The sequence below is a fragment of the Sarcophilus harrisii genome, chromosome 2 (assembly GCF_902635505.1).
Source record: "Sarcophilus harrisii chromosome 2, mSarHar1.11, whole genome shotgun sequence".
Classification (NCBI taxonomy): Eukaryota; Metazoa; Chordata; class Mammalia; order Dasyuromorphia; family Dasyuridae; genus Sarcophilus; species Sarcophilus harrisii.
The window spans coordinates 540,584,272-540,609,000 of record NC_045427.1 but is presented as its reverse complement, the minus strand read 5'-3'; the positions used below and the strand labels follow the sequence as shown (position 1 = coordinate 540,609,000).

General features: G+C 37.3%; 1 protein-coding gene and 1 long non-coding RNA gene across 3 annotated transcripts in view; one reads left to right on the top strand and one right to left on the bottom strand.

Moving 5' to 3' along the window:
• ST8SIA2 (ST8 alpha-N-acetyl-neuraminide alpha-2,8-sialyltransferase 2) overlaps positions 1-19,624 on the top strand; it is an 86,118-nt gene extending 66,494 nt beyond the window's left edge. Inside the window, exons 5-6 of the mRNA XM_031955543.1 lie at positions 963-1,256; positions 17,896-19,624. Of these exons, the coding sequence (XP_031811403.1) occupies positions 963-1,256; positions 17,896-18,181 (580 nt within the window). The 3' untranslated portion in view covers positions 18,182-19,624. The remainder of the gene's footprint in view (positions 1-962; positions 1,257-17,895) is intronic.
• The window catches only part of LOC116421859, an 86,014-nt gene extending 63,000 nt beyond the window's left edge, over positions 1-23,014 (bottom strand). The window contains exons 1-4 of one of the 2 annotated variants that reach the window (XR_004232433.1): positions 22,747-23,014; positions 22,502-22,573; positions 21,396-21,439; positions 13,954-14,037 (exon numbers count right to left, since the gene is read on the bottom strand). This is a non-coding gene — a long non-coding RNA (uncharacterized LOC116421859). Of the gene's footprint in view, positions 1-13,953; positions 14,038-21,395; positions 21,440-22,501 lie in introns of both variants that reach the window. The other variant, XR_004232432.1, reaches the window with a different exon arrangement.
• Between the last annotated feature and the right edge of the window lie 1,715 nt (positions 23,015-24,729).

Genomic DNA, 24,729 nt, shown 5'->3' with positions numbered 1-24,729 from the left:
ATAGGAAAAGAAGGAAGAAAAATTTGGATTACAAAGTTTTACAAAAATGAATATTGAATCTTTTATATGTATTTGGAAAAATAAAATACTGTTTTGAAAAAAGAATAGGAGCTCCTTAAGATCATTTAAAAAATAGCTTTTCACATCTCTAATAACTAAATATACATTGTGATTTCCATAACAGTTTTCTTTTTTCAAAAGAACTTTTCCACTGGCAATTATAAAGCCCTATTGCCAATTGAGAGTGATAAATAATTACTCCTCAGCTGTGGTTACCACTAATCAAATATTTGAAGAATAACCCTGATTGATAGGAACCTGGATAAAATGGGGAAAATAAGAGAAATAAAGAAATATGAATCACCAGGCACAAAACTAGAATACAAAAAGTTGGTGGATATCCTTATAGGGTACTTACTAGGCCTTAGAATGTGAGGTGGGCAATCCTAGAAAGTTGACCTGGGCTATGGTGAAATGTCCTCCAGATGCCAACCTCATCACCACTGAGGACTATCCTGATACAGAAAAAATCCTTGGTAAGTGGTTTTGGAATTAAATTGTAGGAATAGTATAAGAATTATCATCTGATTGGTGCAGGAAACCATTTCTTCCTCCCGTAATCTTATTTGCTATATATTCCCCTTGTGCTTTTGTATTCTAATTTGTATGCTAATCTGTGCACCTGTTACTTTCCCCTCCTAAAGTGAAAGCTTGAGGTGGAGACCCCATTTATCCTCATAAATGTTCTTGCACCTAGTACTATACACATACTAGACACCTAATAAATATATGTTGGATGGTTGACTGTTGAATAGAGAGAATGAATGAATAAAGAAAGAAAAAAAGCAGTTATTATGTGTTTGTTACATATCAGCATAGAAACAAGTAGAGAGGAAGAAAGGGGAAGTTATAGAGATCCTGCTACTTTCTAGAAGGTATAATGCTCATTTTTCTACTTTCAGGTGCAACCTGGCACCTGTCCAGGAATATGCCCAGGATGTGGGGATCAAGACTGACCTGGTGACCATGAACCCTTCTGTCATCCAGAGGGCCTTTGAGGACTTGGTCAATGAGACCTGGAGGGAAAAACTTCTTCAACGCCTGCACAGCCTCAATGGCAGCATCCTGTGGATTCCTGCTTTTATGGCCAAGGGTGGCAAGGAGAGGGTAGAGTGGGTGAATGAGCTCATCCTGAAGCACCACGTCAATGTGCGAACAGCCTACCCTTCATTGCGCCTGCTCCATGCTGTCCGAGGGTAAGAGTACCTCTCCCTAAGGCTAAAAGATGATGTAGTTGACAAAGATGTGGGCTGGACATATGGCCTGTTTATCATCATATGGAGCCTCTTGCAATTTGGGCTATTAGTAATCAAACTGGATCTTCTTGCCTACATGATATCATGTCTATAAAGAGGACCAGGAAAACCTTTAATTAAAGAACATAAAGGAAAATGATGAGACCTTTAGATTAAGTCATTAGTGATTATATCTTCCTTTCAGGGGCTGTCTCTCTTCCCGAGAAAGAGAGTATATTAGTGAATTGAGAAAAGGATATAGAGGGTAACCAGAAGGCTCTGTAGTGCTCCTCTGACCCTCATCCATCCTGAGTCAGTGGTGATAATAAATCACCACCATCTGTTGGTTCTTCACCAGCCCTAGCCAAATAAGTTGACATTCACACAGCATTCATATCACAGTCTGCTGATTCTCTCCACCCCTTAATGTAATATGGCATCCATCAGCCTGGCACTTGCACTGGTATATCGCGCCATCTAGGGAAATCTTCATGGAGAGACCTAGAATTAAATAGCAAATATCCCACATTCCCCAACTTCATAACATATGCTTAGTTCCTGAGCTTTGTTGCCCTTTAGAACAAATGGGAGGTCAAAACCTCTAGGATACCTAAAAAGAAAATAAGACCAAGTAGTCCATTGTAACTTCCATGCTTGCCCCTAAAATATTATGAAGCCCTCATTTGGATCCAAAATGAAAAGGAATTTACATACTAGTTAAAGAGAAACTCTCAGATTCCCTCAGTTTTCTTATGATAAGTTATCAAATATTACCCATGACCTAGGCCTATGAACAGAAGAACCTTCATTGCAGGAACTAGTGAAACTGCAACTTTCTCCATCCTGTGAGAAATAATGACAATAGCTCACATTTATGTAATATTTTCAGCTTTGAAAAGGGAATTATATAAAGTATTTCATTTGATCCTCACAATCATCCGTGAGGTAGAAACTATTATTTTTTTTCCATTTTATGGATAAGGAAACAGAGGCTGAACAAGGTTAACTGACTTGGCCAGGATCATACAACTAGTAAATATCTGAGGCAGAATTTTCACCCAGTAATCACTTTCCTGATTACAAGTGCAGTATTCTGTCCACTACATTCTGTTGCCTCTCTGTGTAGGATAAGTAAATAAATTCAGATATCCAATGGTAACTAAGGAAGTCTGAGTTCCATTCCTAAATATTTGATGTTAATATCAAAAAGGACAATGCCCTCTCTCAAACCTCTCATTGTGCTGCTGTCAGGAACAAAATATATAGTTTAGTAAGTCTGACCCAAAAGGACAATTCTTAAAATTCATATATTTTATAATAATCCTTCCCATTGGGAGGCAACTTAACTTAAATGTCTTGTTATGGGTCAGAAAGGATTAGTGAGAAAGAAGAGTATCCTGCAGGTAAAAAGGAAAAACACGCTTGAAAGGGAACTAGGCAGGGGGCAAAGGACCATGGGAAGGCAGAGTTATTTCTAGCTGTAATTGACTTACTTTCATCTGTCAAAATTGCTCTAAGCTCCTGTAATAAGCCCTTTAAACAAATAGGCTGCTAATCCTGAGATTGTGGTGTCTTTCTATGCCAGAAACTCCCAGAAGGTGCACTGATTGAGAACTAAGCTTTATCGATGCAATCAAATGCCACCGTGAAATGCAAACATTTATTAAGTACCTACTATATGCCAGACACCATTTTAGGTACTGAGATAACAGTTCTTTCTCTCAAGAATTTACATTTCTCTTGGCAGAAAATAATTCTCAGCTCTGAACCAAAAAAAAAAAGAAGAAGAAGAAGAAATCCTGGAGCCTAACTAGTGAACAAACTTTTTTCTTTAGTTGAGCCATAAGATTTGTGGATGACATAATGGAGCAATGGCAGAATGTCATTGAAAGGCATAAGATTCTATACTATATAGCCTATTTATAGATTTGGATAGAACTCAGAACTCCTTCATACTCTTGAACTCAAAAACTAAATTTCCCAAGTACAAAATGGTGGAATCATAGATATAGAGCGATTCAGCATATATATATATATATACAAACAAATATATATAAACAAGTAAGGGACTGCAAGTCCAATCTAAATCAATAATGTAATGTGGAAGCAGGAAAGTGAATGCTTTCAATAGCAGAGATTGCTCCACTGAACATTGTCCTGTATAGACCACATCTGGAATAGCATCTTCATTTCTGGATGCCATAGACTAAGAAAAATACTGAGAAACTGGAGAGTACCCCAGCTCAGAGTGACTAAAAAGATCAAAGGCCTTGAATTCAATTAATAAGGATTAGTTAAAGGACTTCAGCATGTTTTGGTGAATAAAAGAAGAATTATGGAAGATATGGTAGCTGTATTCAAGTATTTGAAGGACTATCATGTGAAAGATGAATTGAATGTGGCCCCAAAGAACAGAAGTAGGAACAGTGGATAGCAGTTGTGAAGAACAGATTTAGACTTGAAAAGTGGGGATGGGGTGAAAGACAAAGAAAAAACTTCTTATCAGAGCTCCCAAAGTAGAACAGCCTGCCTTCTCAAAAGGTAATAGGTTCCCCTTTCTTAAAAGTCTGCAAGGGAAACCTATGTGGTGACATGTCAATCCGTATGACAGAAGGGATTATGGTTCAGATGTACATTGGATCAGCTGCCGTGCTGATGCCTTCCAGCTCTGAAGTTCCTATGTTTGAGAAGTTCATCATTACTCTCTGAGAAGTCATATAGTATCAAATGAATGTGGGTGAAGCTCCCAAGATAATGACTATAGATCTTTCAGATGAGAGCTATGTATGCTATGGATATCATAAGCTGGAAGACTTCAATAAACCAGAAGGGAGAGAAGAAGGCAGTTGGAAGCAGCTGCACTTGTCTCAAAGAGGGAAGAATATTCCTAATGGGCGAAAGTATCCAACAAATGCCTGTCAATTGAGTGGCCATGTGTTTCTCTGGGTGACATTTGATCTACTAAAAGACATTCATGCAGCTTCCAAGAGTGATGGCTAAGCTCCCATCTTTATGTTGAGAGAATCACACTGATACATGTCATTCTGTCATCATTCCTCTCCAGTCTTGGGTGTCTAAGCAGATTAGTCAAGTAGTACCTTGAAGAGAGAATTGAGAATTAGAAGGAAAAAAAAAAAAAGATTGAATTGACAGCCTTGTATGTGAATCCTTGGACAAGGAGCTGGCAGGAACTGAGTCCTACCATTGTAGAGGTCAGGAACCTGACAGTCAGATTGTTCTGGCTTCCTCCATTTGGACTGAGGTAACATGGGAGAGCAGCTGGCTCGCCCTCCCTGCCGAGTGTTAGAATGCAGAGGGCCAGTCTTTTGGCAAGTGAGGTGAGAAACGGGGGGAAGAGTTCCACAAATGAGTCACAGAGGTAATTGTCTATGGCAGTGAGAAGTGGGAAACAGGAGAGTCAGCAGCTGGTGCCGAATAGATCTAATTCAATTACGGCAATGGAGAAGGTTGTAACCCACAGAGAGAATAGCCCCCTCAGCCAGAAAAGCTGCACACTGACCTGACTCAGCCCCTCCAGTTCTCTTGCTTCCCAATACACTAGTGTAAGAGAACTGATGTAAATTGATGTCTAATTAATGGCTCCTGGATGCCTTGCTGATTTCTTTAAGACCTGTCCCCTTTGTACAGACATCCCCAGCCAGGGCAGAAGAGATACTAAATTAAGTATTTAAGAAAAGGTATTCCCGATGGATCCCTGTGGCTTATCAGCCTGGTGCAGAAACCAAATGGCCAGCAGCCAGGTCCATGAACTCCTACTAAGGTCAAGGCAGTCCCTTCAAAAACAAAATGAAAGAAACAAAGAAAAAAAAAAGAGAGAGAGATCAAAGATCAGGTTGGTCGTGACTACTCTTCAAGGTATTTTTATATCTTTTAACTATTTGACTTCTTGTCCTAGTACTATCAAAATCAAGAAAGTATGCAGAGAAATGCTTCTACTGAGACTCTTAGGTAAATGTTAAATCTGGGATCAAACTAATTTGCTCCAGTCTGATTTCTAGAACCTAATTGTGCTTCATAGTTTCTCTATAGGGAGCCCAGTAACTGTTAAAATACTTTTTTCCTTTTTTTTTTTTTTTATTTTGCTCTATTGTATCTTGATTTCTTGTGAAGTCATTAGCTTCTATTTGCTTAATTCTAATTTTTAAGGAATTATTTTCCTCAGTGAGCTTTTTTACCTCCTTTCCCAATTGGTTAGTTTTACTTTTTAAGAGATTCTTCTTATTAGTTTTTTATATTTGCTTTTGCACCACTCTTAATTTTTTTCTAATTTTTCCTCTATCTCTTTTACTTGATTTTCAAAATCCCTTTTGAACTCTTCTGTGACTTGAGCCCAATTCTTATTTTTTCTTGGAGGCTTTGGATGTAGGAACTTTAACTTTGTAATTATCTTCGGCATGTGTGTTAATTTTCTATGGTCAGAAACTTTTTTTGTTGTCTACTCCCTTTTTTAGCTTATTACTCAGCTTTTAACTCTTTGTTTAACTACTTTGTTTAAGTAGGGCTCTGGTTTCTGGGTGGAGGGGACATGATCTCAAGCTTCTGGATTTTTGTGAAGCTGTTTTCAGAGATCCTTCTAGAAATCTAACCATAAGCACTATTTTCTACCCTGGAACTGTTAGAAGTGTCCCTGCCCCACTATAGCTATAAAATCTAGTGTGCTAAAGAAACAGAGTTCTGCTTTGCTACCAGTGGGGCCAAGGCTAGGGCCAGCCTGCATTGGGAGTGCACATAATACTTTTTAAAGGAACTGCACAAAGCTATAGGGCTTACTTTCCTCTCTAAGATGTTCCTGGAGCCAGTTTCTTTGAAGAACTAATATTTTCTTGGTCCTTATGAATTTTGAGTTATGTTTAACTGCCCAAGAGGCCCCAGAAGATAACTACAAGGCTGATTACTGTCCCAATCTAGCAATAGTGACAATAGTCTTTTGCTAAATTAGATAAAGGCAATTATTGACTCACAATAGCAATAATGCAGAAAATTTCCAAACTGGAAGGAACCTTAGAGATGACCTATTCCAACCTTTTTGCAGCTTTTTATAGCTGAGGACACCAGAGTTCACAAAGATTGCGTGACTTGGCCAGGGTTTCACTGGCAACAATTTAGTTAATTATATTTCATATGTCTATACTTCCTCAAAACCTAGACCATAATATTTCCAGGAGTTAATCTGGTAAAATTAATTAATGTTCTTCATGAAATACAGTTTTTCAACCAGATATCAACTGGCATTGCTTACAAGTCATTCTTTGGCTCCAAAATCAATTTCACCAAACTTGGAATTTCAGGAGCCCAAAAGTAAATAATAGCTCTAGTGTAGAACTGCTCTAAACTTTCTATTCCATCAATGAACTAGTTTGTGATTTAGAATCAGAGAGGAGGGAGAGAAAAGAACAGGAGGGGTTCAATGAAATTTAGATCCTAACACTGATTTAAACCTTCTTTTGCATTACCAAAATTCCATTTTTGCCTTCAAATTGATAGAAACGTCAAATTTTGTGACATAGCTTTTACTCTCATTATCTTCCAACTGGCTTGTTTCTTATTTTTCTGATTGAATTAATTGATAATCTGAGTTTATTCATGAAAACTCTTCATATCACAGGAACCTCCAAACTTCTTACCTCTCTTACTCTTTCCCCTCTTCTCCACAGTGTTTTTTAACCATTATCCTATGAACTCTCTTAGAGTTTTTCTTAATAGTCCCATTGGTGTTTGGCTCTTTTTGCTGTCTTTTTTTTTTTTTTGGGGGGGGGGGGAAGGAGGGGAGGAAGTACCTTTGAAAATATACATATTTGTAGATAAAATGTAAGTTTTTTCAGCAGGATGTATTGAAAAACTCCCTGGCATTTGAATCAGAGGACCAGGGTAAAAATGCAGGTTAACTAACTTGCCTAGGGTCATACAACTAGTAAGTGTAGTCTGAGGCCAAATTTAAACTCAGATAGATCCTACTGACTTCAGTGCCAGTACTCTATCCACTGCACTATCTAGCTGCCCCTATGATCCTATTTAAAAAAAAGAAAAAATGAATTCCTTTACCACCTCTTGCAAATTGATTATTTTAAATATAATAATTCAAAAAGGAAAGCCTGGCAGTCAAACTAGATGATCTCTACTATCTTTTAAAATTCCACTTTTCTTTTGATGTATTTATTTAATACATTCAAAACAAATTTTTTTACATTTGTTATCTAAAAATATTTGAGTTCTAAGTTCTATGTCTTACCCCTACTCACAATTAAGAAACCACATATGAAGTTATGCAAAACATTTCCATAAAAGTCATGTTGTGAAAGAAAACATAGATCTTCCACCCTAATGAAAGTAAAAACCTTTAAGAAAAATTAAGTTAAACAAAGAGAGAGAGAAAAAAAAGAGAGAGAGAGAATAGTTTAATCTGTATTTAGACACAGTCAATTCCTTCTCTTGGTATGGACAGAATTTTTCATAAGTCCTTCAGAGAAATCATGGATGATTGTACTCCCAAAAGTAGCAAAGTCATTTCTAGCTGGTTATCCCAGAACATTGATATTACTGTGTATACAGTACATTTCACTTTGCTTGGGTTCATGGAGGACTTCCCAAATCTTTTTCTTTGAGAGCATCTTGCTCACCATTTCCCATAGAACAATAATATTCCATCACAAACACATACCACAGTTTATTGAGTCATTCCCCAATTTTTGGGCACCACCTCAATTTCAAAAATTTCCACTTTTCTATGTCAGATTTATATGGGTAGATTGAAGAAGGTTCATGCAAGTCTAGAATTTTTGTTTAGAAACTCAAAGTTCCAGACAAATAATAATAATAATCAATAGTACTTAAATAGCCCTTATAGCTCATTTAATATTCTCAACAATCATATAAGGTAAATACAATTATTATTCCCATTTTACAGATGAAGATTAAGTGGCTTGCTCAGGATCACACAGCTTAGTGTCTGAGGCCAAATTTGAACTCAGGTTTTCCTGTGCTTCAATTGCGCCTAACAGCTGCTTTTAATAAGCATCTGAAGTTCAGGGATTATTTCATTTTTGACTTTAGTCTCCAGTGCCTGACATATTGTGGGTATTTAATAAATGATTGTGGATTGAATGATATAATTAACTTTAAAGCTCATGAAATACTTTTCATTTAAGAATACTTCGAAGTAGATGAGAATGTTATTGTGAGCTCCATTTTACAAGAAAGAAATTGATTTGTCACTAATCTAAGGAAACACTATTATTTGTCATTGTCAAGATTCAAACTCAGGATCCCTGAGTCCAAAACTAGTGTTCCTAAGTTAGATAATATTTGTAAAGCACTTAACACAGTGCTTTAATACAAGAGTACAAGTAAATTTTGATAATCCACATTTGTTGTTCAGTCATTTTCAGTCATGGCCACCTCTTCATGATCCTGTTTGGGGCTTTCTTGGCAAAGATTCTGGAGTAGTTTGCCATTTTCTTCTCCTCTTCATTTTACAGGTATAGAAAATGACGCAAGTAGAATTAAGTGGTTTGCCAAAGGTCATCCAGCTAATAAGTGAGTGAAGTTGGATTTGAACTCAGGAATTTGAGGCTTCCTGACTGTAGGCTCATCATTCTATCTACCACACTAAGTAGCTCCTTTAAATGAGATATCTGTAAACCTTTAGCACAGTGCCTGGCACTAACCTAATAGAAACTTAATAAATGTTTATTTAGTCTTTCCCTTCCTTCTTTCCACTACATCAAACTGCCAGAGATTCAGGGCTTTTCTCAATCAGTACTGGGGAAAAAAAAAAATGTATCTCAATATAATGCTTTAAAGTTTATAAGGTTTTGTTTTGTTTTTTTACTTTACTACAGTTTTACTGTACTTTTTACTTTTTACAATTTTAGAACCTCAATCTTACAGCTGACCAGGGCTTTTGCTATTGTAGTAGAGAGTTAACTCTACTTTTGTAAGCCACAGGGTTCCTTTCTTTCATGCATCCTGGTAAAGCTCAGAAGACCGGAATTTGAACCCCAGCTTTGATCCTTACTGACTAAAAGATAAATCAACTACTCTGAGCCTCAATTTCCTCATCTGTAAAATTAAGATAATAATACTTATACTGCCTACAGCACAGAATTTGAAAAAAAACTTTTTTCTAAACCATAAAGGGCCTTAGAAATGTAATTTATTGTTATTCATAGACTCCCAAAACAGACAAGAGCCCATCAGAGTGTTGGTGAAACTGTTTCTAGGAACTGGGCTTTAGAGAAAGTCCTTTGTAAATGTTCCTTGACAGTTCTGGAATTTAAACTTATTCCACTGCCCAGAGAATCACTTTGTTCCTGCTCCACGTCAACACAGGAAGATTTTGGCATTATGCTCCAGAAGTGATAAACTTCTAGTTTTGTCTTCAGACAGATAGAACCAGGCCCTGAGAGGGAACAAGAGTCTAAACAGGTCACAAAAGCATCCACCTGATGCTAAGGGAGAGATTGGGACCTATGGAGAAAGAAAGGAAAGGTGCAGATATTCATATTTTATAATTACCTTTTCTGAAGTAATGCTTACTTGAGGAGCAACCTCACTTTAGGGCTCAGTTTCTAAAATGAATGAATGAATGAATGAACAATATACTCCCCAGGAAGAATATTAAATGAAGTCAATAGACTTTTTTTTCTTATCTCCCTAACAAATATAACCCCTGTAGAACCATACTTGAACCCTCATGTAAAGTTTTAAAGTTTAAAAAAATTATACCAAAAAGTGGTATAATTGTAATACGAGAGTCCAAGTAAATTTTGATAATCCACAATATCCCTTCAAACAGCCTCAATGTCCACCTATGCAGGCTATTTGGGTAAGAAGTATGCTACTCCTTATTTTCAGGGTAATAGCTTGAAGAAAACAATATCCTTCCTAATAAACACAAACATCAGGAGCTCTCAGCTGATTTATACAAATATTCTATTCTACAAATATTTTATTTTGGCAGCTTACTAGCTGGTGGTCTATTAACCTGTCCGTTCAGACTAGAAAACCTCAGGAATGAGTCTAAGCTTCTGATATTTCCCAACTAATAAGCCAGCTGGCCTCCCCTTCCAGCCTTGAGTACTCCGTTGTTTAACAAGCTATGGACCCTACTTGTAGACATGGAATCCTGCCACTCTTCCCAAGCCAAAGCCATCTGGTTTGGTTGCCAAACAGTAAGGGTGAATCACTTCAACATAGGAAATTTCCATAATGTCAGAGCTTCCAAAGAAAGAGTAACGATGGATCAAGGGGTTTTCCAGGCCCACTTTGGATTTTGTACCTATGCAGAGATAAGTCCTGTCCGTTCTAGCTGCTCTATTCTCTGGTTGGCTCCAGAATCTCAAACATCAGCCAATCAGATACAACTTGGTTTAGAGCAACATGGGGTGATGTGTCAAACACAGATAATTAGGATCTGGGAATTCTATTCCCAACTTTTCTTGTGACTGACCTCAGCAAGCAAATTTTAATATGTCACTTGGCCCAGTTCACCAATATAAAAATAGAAATGCTTCTCCCTGTGGGTTGAAGTGGTGACCCCAAAATATACTTCACATACCACATTGTGTGTTGTGAGCCCTCTGTATAGAGGGGCTATAAAAATATGAACAAGGGACAAGCATTTATTGAATACTTTGTGGAGCTAAGGATAAAGATAGGATCTGAGTCAAAGCAAAAAAAAAAGATACAATCGATTATTGAGTACATTGAGCACTATGTGCCAGTCACTGTGGTAAGAAGAGACAGGTCTTGCCTTCAGTGAACTTGCATTCTAATGCTCACCTATGTAGACTAAAGTAATGCAACTTGCAAGGAGAGAAACTTGAGAATTCTGGAGAGAAGGAAGGTTCATGTTACAGAAAAAAAATTCTGCTCTTTTCATTTATTGCTATCTATGTTTGTGAAACATCGTGCTTAATAGTTATTGTGATTGGTGTACCCATTTTGAAAAATAATTACTGCCTTCTTGGAGATTACCTTGCCTTCTAATTAATCTTAGGTCTGGAATATTAAAGGTGCATCATCAACCCAGCATCCAAGATATACGCAGCTAGACTCATTTAGGGAAGAAAAATTAATTAGTTTTTGTTTCAATCCCCAGCTGTTTTGCTAAGGAAAGGAATGGTATGCATGTTGACAAGACAGACATTCTCTAAATTGACTAGAGCAACTGAAGAGATAAGGAAAGGGGAAGGAGAAAGGAAGAGGAAGATAGAGAGTGATTTGTTCCTTTTTAACCCACTTAGCTTTTAATATAAACTGCCCATATGTGGCCCTCCCTTGTTCTTGCTGACATCCCTCAGGAGCCCTAATTTACCTGTACAGTAAGACTAGGAGATAAGGGGGCTCCTCTTTAGAGATTAATGTTTTATTCACTTTTTTACTGTCAAACCATATCCGGGTTAGTGACAAGGGGGGTCCTGGAGCCTTCTGGAGTGCTCACTGAGGTATCAGAGTGAAGGTTCAGGATCATGCTTGCTGTCACAAAGGTGAGTCAGTCAACACATGGCCAAAAGAGTCTCAGAGTGATATGTAACAATGTAACAAGAGGGCAGGAAGGTGACATGAGGAACTAAGAATAGAGATATACTCTAAATTGAGTCAAAGAAAATAAATGAATGAACAAATAAATCAATGCATGAAGGAATAAATGAATGAATGAACAAAAATAAGCATGGTGAAATCAAACATTCAGAGTTAGGAGACACAGATTTCTATTTCAGCTTTGCTAGTTACTACCTGTGTGGGCTTGAAAACATTATCTCACCTCCCTGGATCTCCATTTACCAACCTATAAAACAAAAGGGTTGGCTCAAAAATAGTGAGAAGAGAGGGTGGGTTGATGAGTGGGGGGAAAGGGAGTCAGAGAGGGGATGATATCTCTTTCATGTTTTAAAAGGCTACATAGAAGAAGAATTACACTTGTTTCTATTTGGAATAATGGGTAACAGTTGCAAAGATGTAAAATTTAGGCTCCAAGTAAGGAAAAACATCCTAATAGATAAAAATTCCTCCCTTAGAGTTTTCTTCCCCACAGCTCCTCATAACTGAGAGTGGATTACCACTTATCAAATATTTTGTAAATTTTGGACTTTGACTGGGTGGCCATTGAGATACTGTCTCATTCTGAAATTCAGTGATTCTGTGTCCCCAAAGGGACTTTCCAACTTGAATTTTCATAATCCTGTGAGTCATCTAAACCAGGAACAAAGCATGGAAGAGTTGGGCTCTTTGTCATACAAAGAATTTACCCCCAGCTTCTTGGATAACTTGAAAATATCTACAGGCTCTTCAACTACCATGACTATCAGATCTCTTTAGAACTGAGAGGTACAGGCCCACCTTGGCATTTAGCTGTTTCAGGACCTATGGCAAATATACCATAGAAGTTAATTTATTTACTCCTTCCCTTGCAATATTTCATAAATTTATCATACTTTGTGGCCAGTTGGGCCATGCCATTCATAATAATATATATTTATATTATATAACACTATTGTCAAGGCACTGTGATCATCACAATAATCCTGGGGGCAGCTGCTCTTATTATCCCCATTTTACAGATTTAAAAAATGAGGCAAAAAGAAGTTAAATGACTTTCTCAGACTCACACAACTAGTAAATACCTGAGTCTGGACTTAAACTCAGGTCTTCCTGACTCCAAGCCTGGACTCTATTCACTATATCACCTAGCTGCCCTACTCATGTTATGGCTGGCCTCCAGTAAGAATCTATTAAGACTGCCTGCTTCTCTAATCTACATTTTTTTTCTTCTCCTTTTTACAAGCACAGAGTTACACAGGTATAAAAAAGCACTATTCCTTTAAATATAAATAATCAGAAGTTCTTGAGCTGCATGAATATTTCACTCATGGCAAGAGATATGTCCTTTGTCAGTGTGACTTCTATAAATGGTTTGGTGGATTTAAAAAAAAAAAAAGATATTTCTAAAAGTATCCCCTTCCTAAGTTATTATTTCTAGGGAAAAAATCCTTGGGGGTGATTATAGATAGAATTCCTGTTTAGCTATTGGGTAGAGGGTTACTGGGGACAAATTGAAATTCTTGAATTCCTTAAAATGATTACAGTTTCTATTAATACAAAGAGAATATCAAATTATTAAAATTTGCAGACATCCTATAGGATTCATGCCACTAAGTGGCTAACTTAATCGGTGTTCACCAAAGCTTAGAAGAGTAGAAAGTACATAAAACTTGATAGCTAGGATCACCTGGGCTCAAGTCAATTCAAATCAGCAAATGTTTCATAAATGCCCACTATTTTGAAAAACTCTGGGAGAAACTTACAAAGAAAAAAATGAAATAGACTCTGTCCTTAATGAATTTCCATTCTATTGCCATCTAATCTGACAAATCATTTAAACTTTCTGAGTCTGAGTTTCTGTATTTGTAAAGTGAAGGGTGGTGGATTAAACTTTTTCTAAATCAAACTTTTCCTTTGAACTCCATTCTTTTCTCTGACCTTAAGAGAACCTGGAATTGACAAGTCTAGAATCCACCCTGAGTTCTTTCTGCCAGTACCTAGCTCTATGACATTCGGCAAATAACAACTCCTCTGGGCTCATTTCCTCTTATATGAAATTTGGGAACTAGATTAGATGAATTATAGAAGTACTTACACTTTAAAATCATTGATGGTATGATTTTTCTTTTTTTTCTCCTTTTCTTCCATTCTTCTCCTACTTCTTTCCTTCTTAAAGTTGCTGTTGAGAAAAGTATTCATAAAACCTAAATGGATTTAGTACTGAAGGAAACCTTAGAAATCATTGACTGTCCAAAAAAGAAAGATAAAGCAACTGAATCCCATAGAAAGGAAATGATTTGCCTAAAGTCATAAAATAGCAGTTAACAGAGTCTGAACTTGAATCTGAGTCCTCCAAGTCTAAAACTTGAATGTCCTCACTATATCTATGAGAGAATTATTATTACTAGCTCTTGCTTCAGCCTAATCCTCTTGATTGCCTTCTTAAGCAGTGTCTAGTGGTACTTGGGACTGAATAGATTGTTAATTTTGAGGTATCCTCATTTAAACAGTAATATGAGGTGGGTTAGGCATAGATTTAGTCTATTAGTCAAATAATAGTATATCCCAGCTCTGCAGCTACCTATGGGACCTTAAACAAATCACAACCTCTCTGGGTCTACTTCATCTTTAAAATAAATTAGTTAAAGTAGATGATTTTTTTTTCTTGGAGACAGTAGGAATTAAGCGATTTGCCCAGTCATACAGCTAATAAATATCTGAGGCTGAATTTGAACTGATGTTTTGACTCTAGGGCTGGTGCTCTCTCTAGCCACTATTCTACCCAGCTGCCCCAAATTAGATGACTTTTAAGGTAACTTCTAGCTTTATTTCTATAAATCTATGATCTTAGTTCAATTCAATTTAATAATAAGCACTTGTGTGGAAGTCACTGAGTTAGACAATAGGAAAAAAAAAGTGAATGCTGCCCTCAATGAGCTTAATATCTAATAGGCAAATATTTGGAAATTTCCCAAATTGGGAAATTCCCAAATAATTAATGTTAAGCATTCTTATTTTTCTAAATTAATGTGGTTAATTGTTCTTGTTCTTCATCCTGCTTTACACATATAACTTTGGTGTGGTAGGTAAAATGTTTTTGGAATTAGTAACTTCTGCCCTAAAAATAGGAGACCCTTGTCCCAGATTGTCATGGAGACAGATGTTTCTGCCTAAATTTCTTCACCACCACTACTCCTCCCAACCAATTGAAAATAACAGATTCCCAGGAGTTCAGTACGAAACTGGCTTTAAGTTCCTGAATGAGGGCTCATCATTCATTAAGGAAGAAACAATGTGATTTATTTATGGTCATGTGACCAGTAGGTATCGCAAGACAAAATTCTAACCCAGGGCTGCTACCTTGAGTGTTCTTTCTACTCCATCATGTTGCTTTTTCTCCCTTCTCAAGAAAATAAGTCAACAAAGCAACAAGCTTTGCTTACATGGTTACTTGATCCCTGGTTCTATACTGCCATTTTTTTCTAACTATAGCTCTATCAGCCTTCAGGGGTAGAAATCTCTAAAATGAATGAGCAACCATGCAGCTGATAAAGAAGTCGGCTCCCAATGACAATCTGAGAAGTGGAGGCTAAACTGAGATAATCCAAGCCCCATCACAGCTGGACCCTCATGGGAAATTCCATTTGCTGGCTGAGATAGTTGCTGGGAAATAAGGCAGATCAAATGGAAGGAGTGTCCCCACCCCCAAAACTTTTCTTCTTAGGCCAGCACTTATCCCAACAGAGGGTGTCTGCTCCCCACTCAATGCACCACAGTAGCAGGAAATGCAGGAAGCAGGAAATTCCCTCTTTATCCTAGACATGGATATACAAAGCACACAGCTCTCTTCTGGGAAGCTTCATTCCTTTCTCAAAATGACTGCGTCATAAAAGAAATACTTTTTTAGTCTGCTGTGGCAACTGTTACTCCAGCCACTGGTCCTTTCCATGTATTACTTAAGGGAGAAAACATAATGCTGACAAAGTCCCAAATAGGACTTTTTAAAACCTTGTATTTCAACTCACCAGAATACCACAGTGTTCAAAAGAATCTGAGGTGATTTTCAGCAGTGTTCATGTTTACCATATGACAATGTCTATAGTTTTGTTTGTGGTATGCTTTAAGTATTTATTTAGTTTTGTTTTTTTTTTTTAATGCAGCTCACCTCATTGGTGTTACATCAAATGGAAAGTATTACAGGATCACAGATACAGAAGGAACCCCGAAGAAGATCTGGTTTAATCCCTTCATTTTACAGAGAAGGAAACTGAGGCCCAGAGATAGCAAATTATTGCCTCAAAACAGATGGATAGTAGTCAAATTTGAATCCAGGTCCTCTAGTTCTAAAAACCAGTGCTCTTCCCACTGTACCCACTATATTTTTTTCTTTACCGTGAGGGTTGTTTAGGTCTTCTTAAAGTAACAAATGCGAGGAAGTAAGGCAGGGAATCCACAGAAAGGGGCTTTGGTCAGAACTCACAGTATAAGGCATTTCTTCCTTCCACCATTGAACATACTTTATTTAAGGGAGTAATCCTTAGATCCATCCACTCAAAAATGATTTGATAAGATTTGTTAAGAATATTTATTGTTAAATTGCTAACAACTATTGTTCATTTATTAGGATTAATGATTTACTAAGTGCTAAGTCCTGTATTAGGCACCAAAGATACAAAAACAAAATTTTAAGTCTCTGCCCTCAAGAAGTTTCTATTCTACTGAAGGAAAACAAATAAATATAAAATTCAAACAAAGTAAATACACAAAGCAATATTGGGGAAGAGACACTAATAACTAAGAAAATAAGGAAAGGTTTTATGAAATACAGCATGATGTCATATGCTGAGCTTTGGAGGAGCAGATCTTGTTCAAGATCACCCCACTACTTAGTAGACTCACAGACTCATAGATCTCAAGCTGGACAAAACTTCAGATGCCATGTACTTTAAAAGAAAATTGAGTCCCAGAAAAATGAAATGACCTGTCCAATGTTATACATCTACTAAGTATCTGAGATGGTGACAGAATCAGGATAAAAACTGTAGTCTGGGGGAAAAAAAACATGACTCTGGAGTCAAAAGACCTCTTTTCATATTCTACTTATGACCTTTAAGTATCACTGATCTCCATTTCACAATTGGGAAGAATGAAAAAGTCAAAGATCACAGAAGACACATGACATTAGTGGCAATTGTCATCGTAGGCTATTCCTGATCCAAAATGCCGGCTACCCTCTAATATATATATATTACTCTGCTTATCCATCCCTCCCCACTCCATTGAGGAAATACCTGAAATAAAATCCAGGAATCCTGCCAGCCAGATCATAGATTCATGAATTAAAAGAGGCATTAGAAACTATCCAGTCTAAATCCTCCATTTTATAAATTGGTAAACCAAGTCCCAAAAAGTGAAGTGGTTTGTCCAAGATTACCCAAAGAATTAAAAGCTGAGTTAGGATTAAACTTGGATCCTTTGACAGAAAAATAAACACAATCCAAGGCTTGCCTAAACTAGATAACTCCCAATAGAAGTTGAGGCATGGGAATTGTTTCCTCAACTGTAAAATGAGAGATGTGGATTGAATGATCTCTAAGATTTCTTCTAGCTCTATCATTCTAATCATTGAAGAGCAGGAAAAAGTAATTTGGGACTAGAATGGGCTAATTCCATGACTGATTATTTTTTCACCTTTGTTTCTAAACTAGGGTTGGCAAGTTAGAGGGTTCTTCGAAGGGGTGTGCTTATTGTAAATGTTTAACAACCAGGACTTGTTGGGGGGGACAGGGTAGGAGTGTACTTACAACATAATTTTAAATTCAATCAGCATTATTGACATTTTTCCACCATTTTCTTAAGTCTAGATCATCAATAAAACTATATTTACCAATTTTCAAGGTGAAAATACTTATACTGAAAATTTAACTGTATGGGCTGGATCCAGCACACTCCAAGTTCTAGACCATGGGAATGTATTTTTTCTCAGGAAAGAATGAATTGTGAAACTTATGGGCTTTCTTCTTTAATTTTTTTTCAGATACTGGCTGACAAACAAAGTACACATCAAAAGACCCACCACAGGACTGCTGATGTATACTCTGGCCACACGCTTTTGTAATACCATCTACCTCTATGGCTTTTGGCCCTTTCCTCGAGATCAGAATCAGAACCCTGTCAAGTATCACTATTATGACAGCCTTAAATATGGCTATACATCCCAGGCCAGCCCCCATACCATGCCCTTGGAGTTTAAAGCCCTAAAGACTTTGCACCAACAAGGGGCTTTGAAACTGACCGTCGGTGAGTGTGATGGAGCTACGTAAAGTGGGGATCAATGAGGATTCCGTGGCTCACATTTCCAGCAGGCTACACCACGGGTAGATGGGGGTCGGGAGGCAAAAACAATAGAATGAGCAGAGGCTAGTGGTTTTCTTTGTTAAAGTGTAAAACAGTGACAAGAATATATATACCTGCATATATATATTGACCTGAGTATTATAACTGTGTGGTGTTCATCCAGAGTATGGCAGACAAGTTGCAGGAAGAAGGTGCTGAGGACTCACCCAATCTGAAGACACCATGTTTGAGAGTGAAAAGATTGGATTCAAAAGGAAATTAATTCCAGCACTGAATATGTAATAGTCTCATCAGTTGAAGAATTCTGGGGGTTGACGGATGAATGCTAAGGCATTCATTTTCTGCTGCTCTGAGTCTCTGAGAAAAGTGGATTCTGGGTGACCCAGAACCTAGAGGTTAGCAGCTGGGCTTAGTGTTAAAAATGTTACTGTTCAAGAAAAGGGGGGAAGGAATGGGGCGGGGGGATTGCTCAACAGAAAAGTGGAGCAAGAAACCAAGAAGCACAGGTTGGGGCATGTTAGCGGATGGCCTTGGTCTACACGCTCTAAGTGAATTGTCCAGGAGACATGCTCATGGCCCATCAATGTGTTCCTGATTGGGACACTTTTAAAGCTCATAAAACAAACTGAAAAAACCAGCGATGGACTTTGGCTTTTTAGGTGATGAAACCATGATGCCAGCATGGACACCACTGATGGCTGAAGCAGAGGAAAAAAAAAAAGGTGACCCTGAAAATACGCCATTCAAACCAGATTGACACTTGTTTACAAAAAAAGAAAAAAAATCTGAAATGATCAGAGCCACACTTGGGGCAAAGATAGAAGAGTTGCAAACAATGCTTAGCCTTTTCTAGATGTTCTTTGGGGTGGCAAAAAGAGAAAAGCCATGGGATTTAAGGAAGGAAGAGAAGGAATTACACACCTAAATGTGGTATTGAGGATAAGAGAAAGGTTATTATAATCTGACCTCGTACCAGTCAAAGTCACCTTCTAAGTCTCTTTCTTGCTCCTCAAGGGTTAGCCCACCATTGGACTGAAAGCGGCCACAGCAATGAAATCCAAAGCCAAGACTTGAGAGGGCATTGTCAAGATAAATGTCTTCATGATAAAATATAAGATTGCCTTCCCTCACTTTACACAAAGCCCCAGAGTGTGAAATCTGGAACAATTTTTGGACTTTCCGTTTCACTTCTCAGCACCATCACTGTTCTGCATCTCACTCCATGTGGTCAAAGGAACCAGTCTGCTCAGTTTCAATGTAACTTTCTTGTCAGTGGTATATCTTGACTCTCTTGTTTAGCTTTCTGACTCTGCAAGGAGAGATTTAAATTTTCCCTTCTCTCCCCTCTCCCCCACCACTTGATTCGATTATTTTAGGATTTTGTGAAATTAGACTTGTTCCTACTAAGATTTTGTATATTCGTTCCTTTTTGTAAAGCTAACTCTAGGATGCAAACCACTGGACATAACATCCCAGGGAAATGTGAGCTGAGAACCAACAAGTCACTTAAGAGTTGGAATCCTGGGCCACAGTTAGAAATGGATACTGCATATGGGGCATGGGCTGTCTTGATTTGATTGCTGTATTATCTCTCTGATTCATAATTATGTTTTAAGATATATTTTGAAGTTATGTGAAAAACCAGTATCTTGAAGGGAGTTGAGAAAAGAAATCAAGATCTTCTTCTAAACATATGAGACTAAACATAATTAATCAATAAAATTCAGGACAGGAATCCAGATTAGATAGTAGTTGGAAGCTAATAGAAAGATGATCCTAAGCCATTAACCCAGGACAAAATATGCCCCCCACCCCCTCAGAATAAGGCAGTGATTGCTACTATAAATTGCTTTGTTCTTTGTGTTATTGTTCTAGATTTTAGATTTTTAGTTTTCATCATGAAATGAAAATTTTAAAAGCAACAGCCACTAGCTTCAGTGAGAAGTGAATGATACAGATTCCTTAGAGGAAGTAGAAATAATTGCCATCATATCTTACACTTCTCTAGAGTCTTTCATCTTGAAGATCTCAAAGCTTTTTAGGAACATTTCATTTTCAAGGTTCACAATGCCCAAGACAAAGCAGGTAAGTGACATTGCCAGCATTTTCTAGTTGCATTAACTCAAACACAAAGGATTTTGGTGATTAACCCCAAAACAAAAAAAGAAAATCAGAAGCAAAGTCAGGAAAGGGACCCAGCAACCCAGAATTCCAGCCTCATGTTCTAGCTAATAGATACAATGGACAAGATTCTTGAAATCCAAATTGTTTACTTGAATTTTTGTGGGGGTCTATGATAATTTGGGCTTCTTAAATTGAAATTAGCGGTGGTTGTATGCAGATATAACTTAAGCTGCTAATTTTTCCTTTTCCTCCCCATGGCAAAGAATAACTAGATTGGCCTCCTCCTGAAGGAAGGTCAGTTTTGGTGAAATGTAATATTAGAGAAGTAGGAAGCTGTTGAAAATCTGCCTTCATCTATTTCTTGAAAAGGGTTAGAAAGATAAGGTCAATTTTGCTGATTCTTTACTGGCCAAATGCATTATGCAGCAACAATGACTCCAAAGACTGTTCCTTTTTCATCTGTTCACCGACTTAAAGGAAATAGATAATAAGTTCTTGTCTAATTGGCTTGTTTGATTAAATCATAATAATAATGAAGTCTGGGGTCATGGAGTCTATCTCCATAGAGACAAGTTAACTTGATATATGGTATGGGGGAGGTTGGGGTAGGAGTGTAATGATAACAATAGCTCACATTTTTTATAGCACTTTACAATCACAAAGCACTTTACCCACATAATTTCATCTGTTTCTTATAGGAATCCTGTGAGATAGGTAAACCATGTGAGCACTGAAAATCTTTGATTCTTAGCCCTGTCTGTGGCCTTGGTTAAGTGATGACCTCTCTGAGCCTCAGTTTCCTTATTTGTGAAATAAGGGTCACACTTTCAAGTCCTATCTCCTGGGACTTTTTTAAGAAAATCATTTTGTAACAGTGTAAATCAGTATACAAATGAGCCATTTTTATCATCCTTTAAGAGGAATTGGAGATTCAGATAGGTCACCTTGCCCAAGGTTACACCGTTATTCTAAGTGTCAGACCCAAGGGCTAGCACTAAGATCTTCTGACTCCAAACCCAGTATTCTTTGTACATTATGTTGCTTTCATAAGCTTACCTTGGTCAACTATATTTCAGGCATGTTGGTGACAGGGGAATCATCTAGAGAGAGTAAGAAGTGATAATGATCATAACATTTTCTTAGCACTTTATAATTTATTAATAGAACATATTCACCTATAGACTATCACAAAAATTCCCTTTAACTCTAAAATTCTATGAATCCATTATTCTAAGTCAATTTTATTTGAACTTCACGATAACCCCCTATTTTTATAATAGCTTTTTATTTTTCAAAATACATGTAAAGATATTTTCAATATTCATCCTTGCAAAATCTTGAGTTCCAAATTTTTCTCCCTCTCCACCTCCCCTCTCTCCTAGACAGCAGTAATCTAATACAGTTAAACATGTGCAAATCTTCTAAACATATTTTTTGCATTTATCACATTGCACAAGAAAAATCGGATCAAAAGGGGAGAAATGAGAAAGAAAAAAAACAAGCAAACAAACAAAAACTTTACAAAAGTGAAAATACTATGCTGTGATCCACATTCAGTGCCCACAGTCCTCCTCTCTCTGGATCCAGATGGTTCTCTCCATCACAAATCTATTGGAATTTCCCTGAATCATCTTATTGTTGAAAAGAATCACGTCCATCAGAGAGAAACTCTGTATTTTAGAGATGAGGAAACTCAGGCTCAAAATGATTTGCCTAAAGTCAGACAGCAAGCACATGGCAGAGTTGGGTCTAGAATTTAAGATCTTCTGATTCCTAGTCTTGTACTCTTTCTATTATAATATTTAGAATAATCAATGCATAAATATTCCTAACACCAAAAAAAAGTTACTTCAAGAATATGCCTTATTGGCAGTGATTCAGTAGCACCTTTCTCATATTCAAATGACATGAGTGCAAAGAACACTCTGTCCATCTGTATAATGACATAGAGAGAATATGCTTGTATAAGAGTATATGTTATCATGAACCAAGAGACGTATGCTTGTCTGCATAAGTGAAATCTCTTGTTGGCTTGGTGGAAATGAAAGCTGTTTGAATTTTACCAGGCAGGAGTTGTTGGAGCTACAGGTCTTAATAAATCTTCTATGCTGATGTTCCAAGAGGGATAAGAAACCATCAGACCAGATGGTACAGAGACCAACCTGCTCCAGGAGGCTGCTGTTTGATAAATCTCTTCATGCCTAATTAAGGCTCTTCTTCCAAAATGAATGATGCTGAAAAGTATATTGATGTCGATCAGATGGGAATCCAGACGTGGATGTTGCTATATGAGAGTCTTTAATAGCATCCCCAATGACACCAACAGCAGCAGCTTGCCCAAGCTGCTCCTGTTCTTCATTTTATCCCATCCCAAATCAAGCCTCCAATTCTAGCCTCAGCATCTCACCTTCTGTCTTCATTGCTCTTTCTATTCAGAGAGTGCAGAGGAAACCCAAGCAGGAGTAATTGGCATCTTTCCATCACTAAACATTCTGGGACGCCACTTCTTGTCTGAGTCCTGCCCTAGTGAAACTACTTAGAAATGTGTAAGTGAAGCTTGGTCTCTTTAATCTGTCCCATCTTTGAATTCCCCTACAGATCACAAAAGAAAGACAATGAGAAATGCATTCCATTTTGGTGATTGAGCAAGCCGCCAAAGAAGAGGGACTGTCCATGAGAACTGAATAGAGATCATTTGTTCAGTTTTCCTTGGATTTTATGGGAGTAGAAACTGAATTATGATCAGTAGCAGCCAGGATGATCAGACTGAGTTGATCAAATGATTTCAAGGCAAGGTATACTATTTTGAAATGTCAAAGTCCAAACCACATAATCTAACTAATCTAACACATTGAGTGAACTAACTACAAAATCAAACTAATCTTCACCCTTTATCAGTGGGCAATCCTCCAAATTACTAAGATACCAGAATAGGGATCCTTCTTATTCTTTCTTCATCTACCACTTAAGTGTTTATGTTTTTTAGCAGTCAGACAGGCTCAATAAAAATTGTGAGTAGCCATTTCTTCCATCTTTTTAATAGGTCTGTGATCTTATCAATTTGGTCCAGGAGTGAAGATTGCTCCCCATTTATACCTTCTTTGTTCTATACAACTTTAGACCATGTTCTCTTATCACTACACATTATCCACCCAAAAACCTTCCTCTAAACTTCTTGATATTACATGGACCAGAGAGAGGGGCAAAGGAGGGGGAAAGATTTAAGCATTTATTAAATACCTACTATGTGTCCACTGATGTGCTAAATGCTTTACAAATAGTATCTCATTTGATCCTCACACTAACCTTATGAGGCAGGTAATATTATCCCTATTTAAAAATTGAGAAAACTGAGGCAGACATGATAAGTGACTTTGCCCAAGGTCACACAGCTAATAAGAGTCTAAGGCTGGATTTGAATTCAAATCATCCTGACTTCAGATCGAGTGCTCTATTCACTGTGTCAGCAGCTGCCTCCTTGCTATACTATAGCAGCAGACCATATAAGATATCCATGTTTTGTCTCTTGTACTTGCTAATAACTGCACTGCCTCCTTTTACCAACCTATATCTCTCTGCTGACATCACTTTCCATTCTGCCATTTATTTGTTGGTCTAAGCTTCTTTATCACCCTTTAGGGAACTTACCACCTTAATTCCCCGGAGACTATGGTATTCTACATCTTGAAATCATATTAGAAGTCATCAAAAAATACTGACGTCAAAAAGATATATTTTTATTTTCAGGAAACAAGTTTGGTGTTACTATAAAGAATGTGTAAGTTCCCAGGTTTCTGCCCATTCCCTTCTACTCAGATTTAGATCCAGTTCATTATCCAACCCAGATTCTATTCTAGAAAAATGGAATGTCTCCACACCATTTCCAAATATTAAAGAGATGTCAGCAGATACTTAAACATAAGTGACATTAAGTGAGTTATATGGAAGATATTATTGTATCTGGCTGATGATGGTAAGTTACATTTACCTTTGGAAGACTCTGAAGTTCCATCCTTTAACTTAGAGGGAATCATATAATGAACTTTTGTTCCAAAATGAAATACAAAAGGTGAAATTGTTGGATAGAACTGTTTGCACAAAAAAGTGGATCATTCAAGATGATGATATTAAAGGGAAGCTGGATGTTACAAAGGATGCAACAACTAGACAATTTTCTCAAGTTATTGTGCTTGAGAAAATGGCTTGAAAAAACCCAAGACTATTTTTTTTTCATATTGCAATGGAAGTGGCAGGATTACTGGCAAGAAACTAACCTATTCAGATAATGACTCTTGGATTAGTCCCTTGATTGCTACAAGCAGAGAAGAACTGTGTAATTTTGGAGAAAGAATACTGGACTAGGAATGGAATACCTACCTGGTTTCTAAAT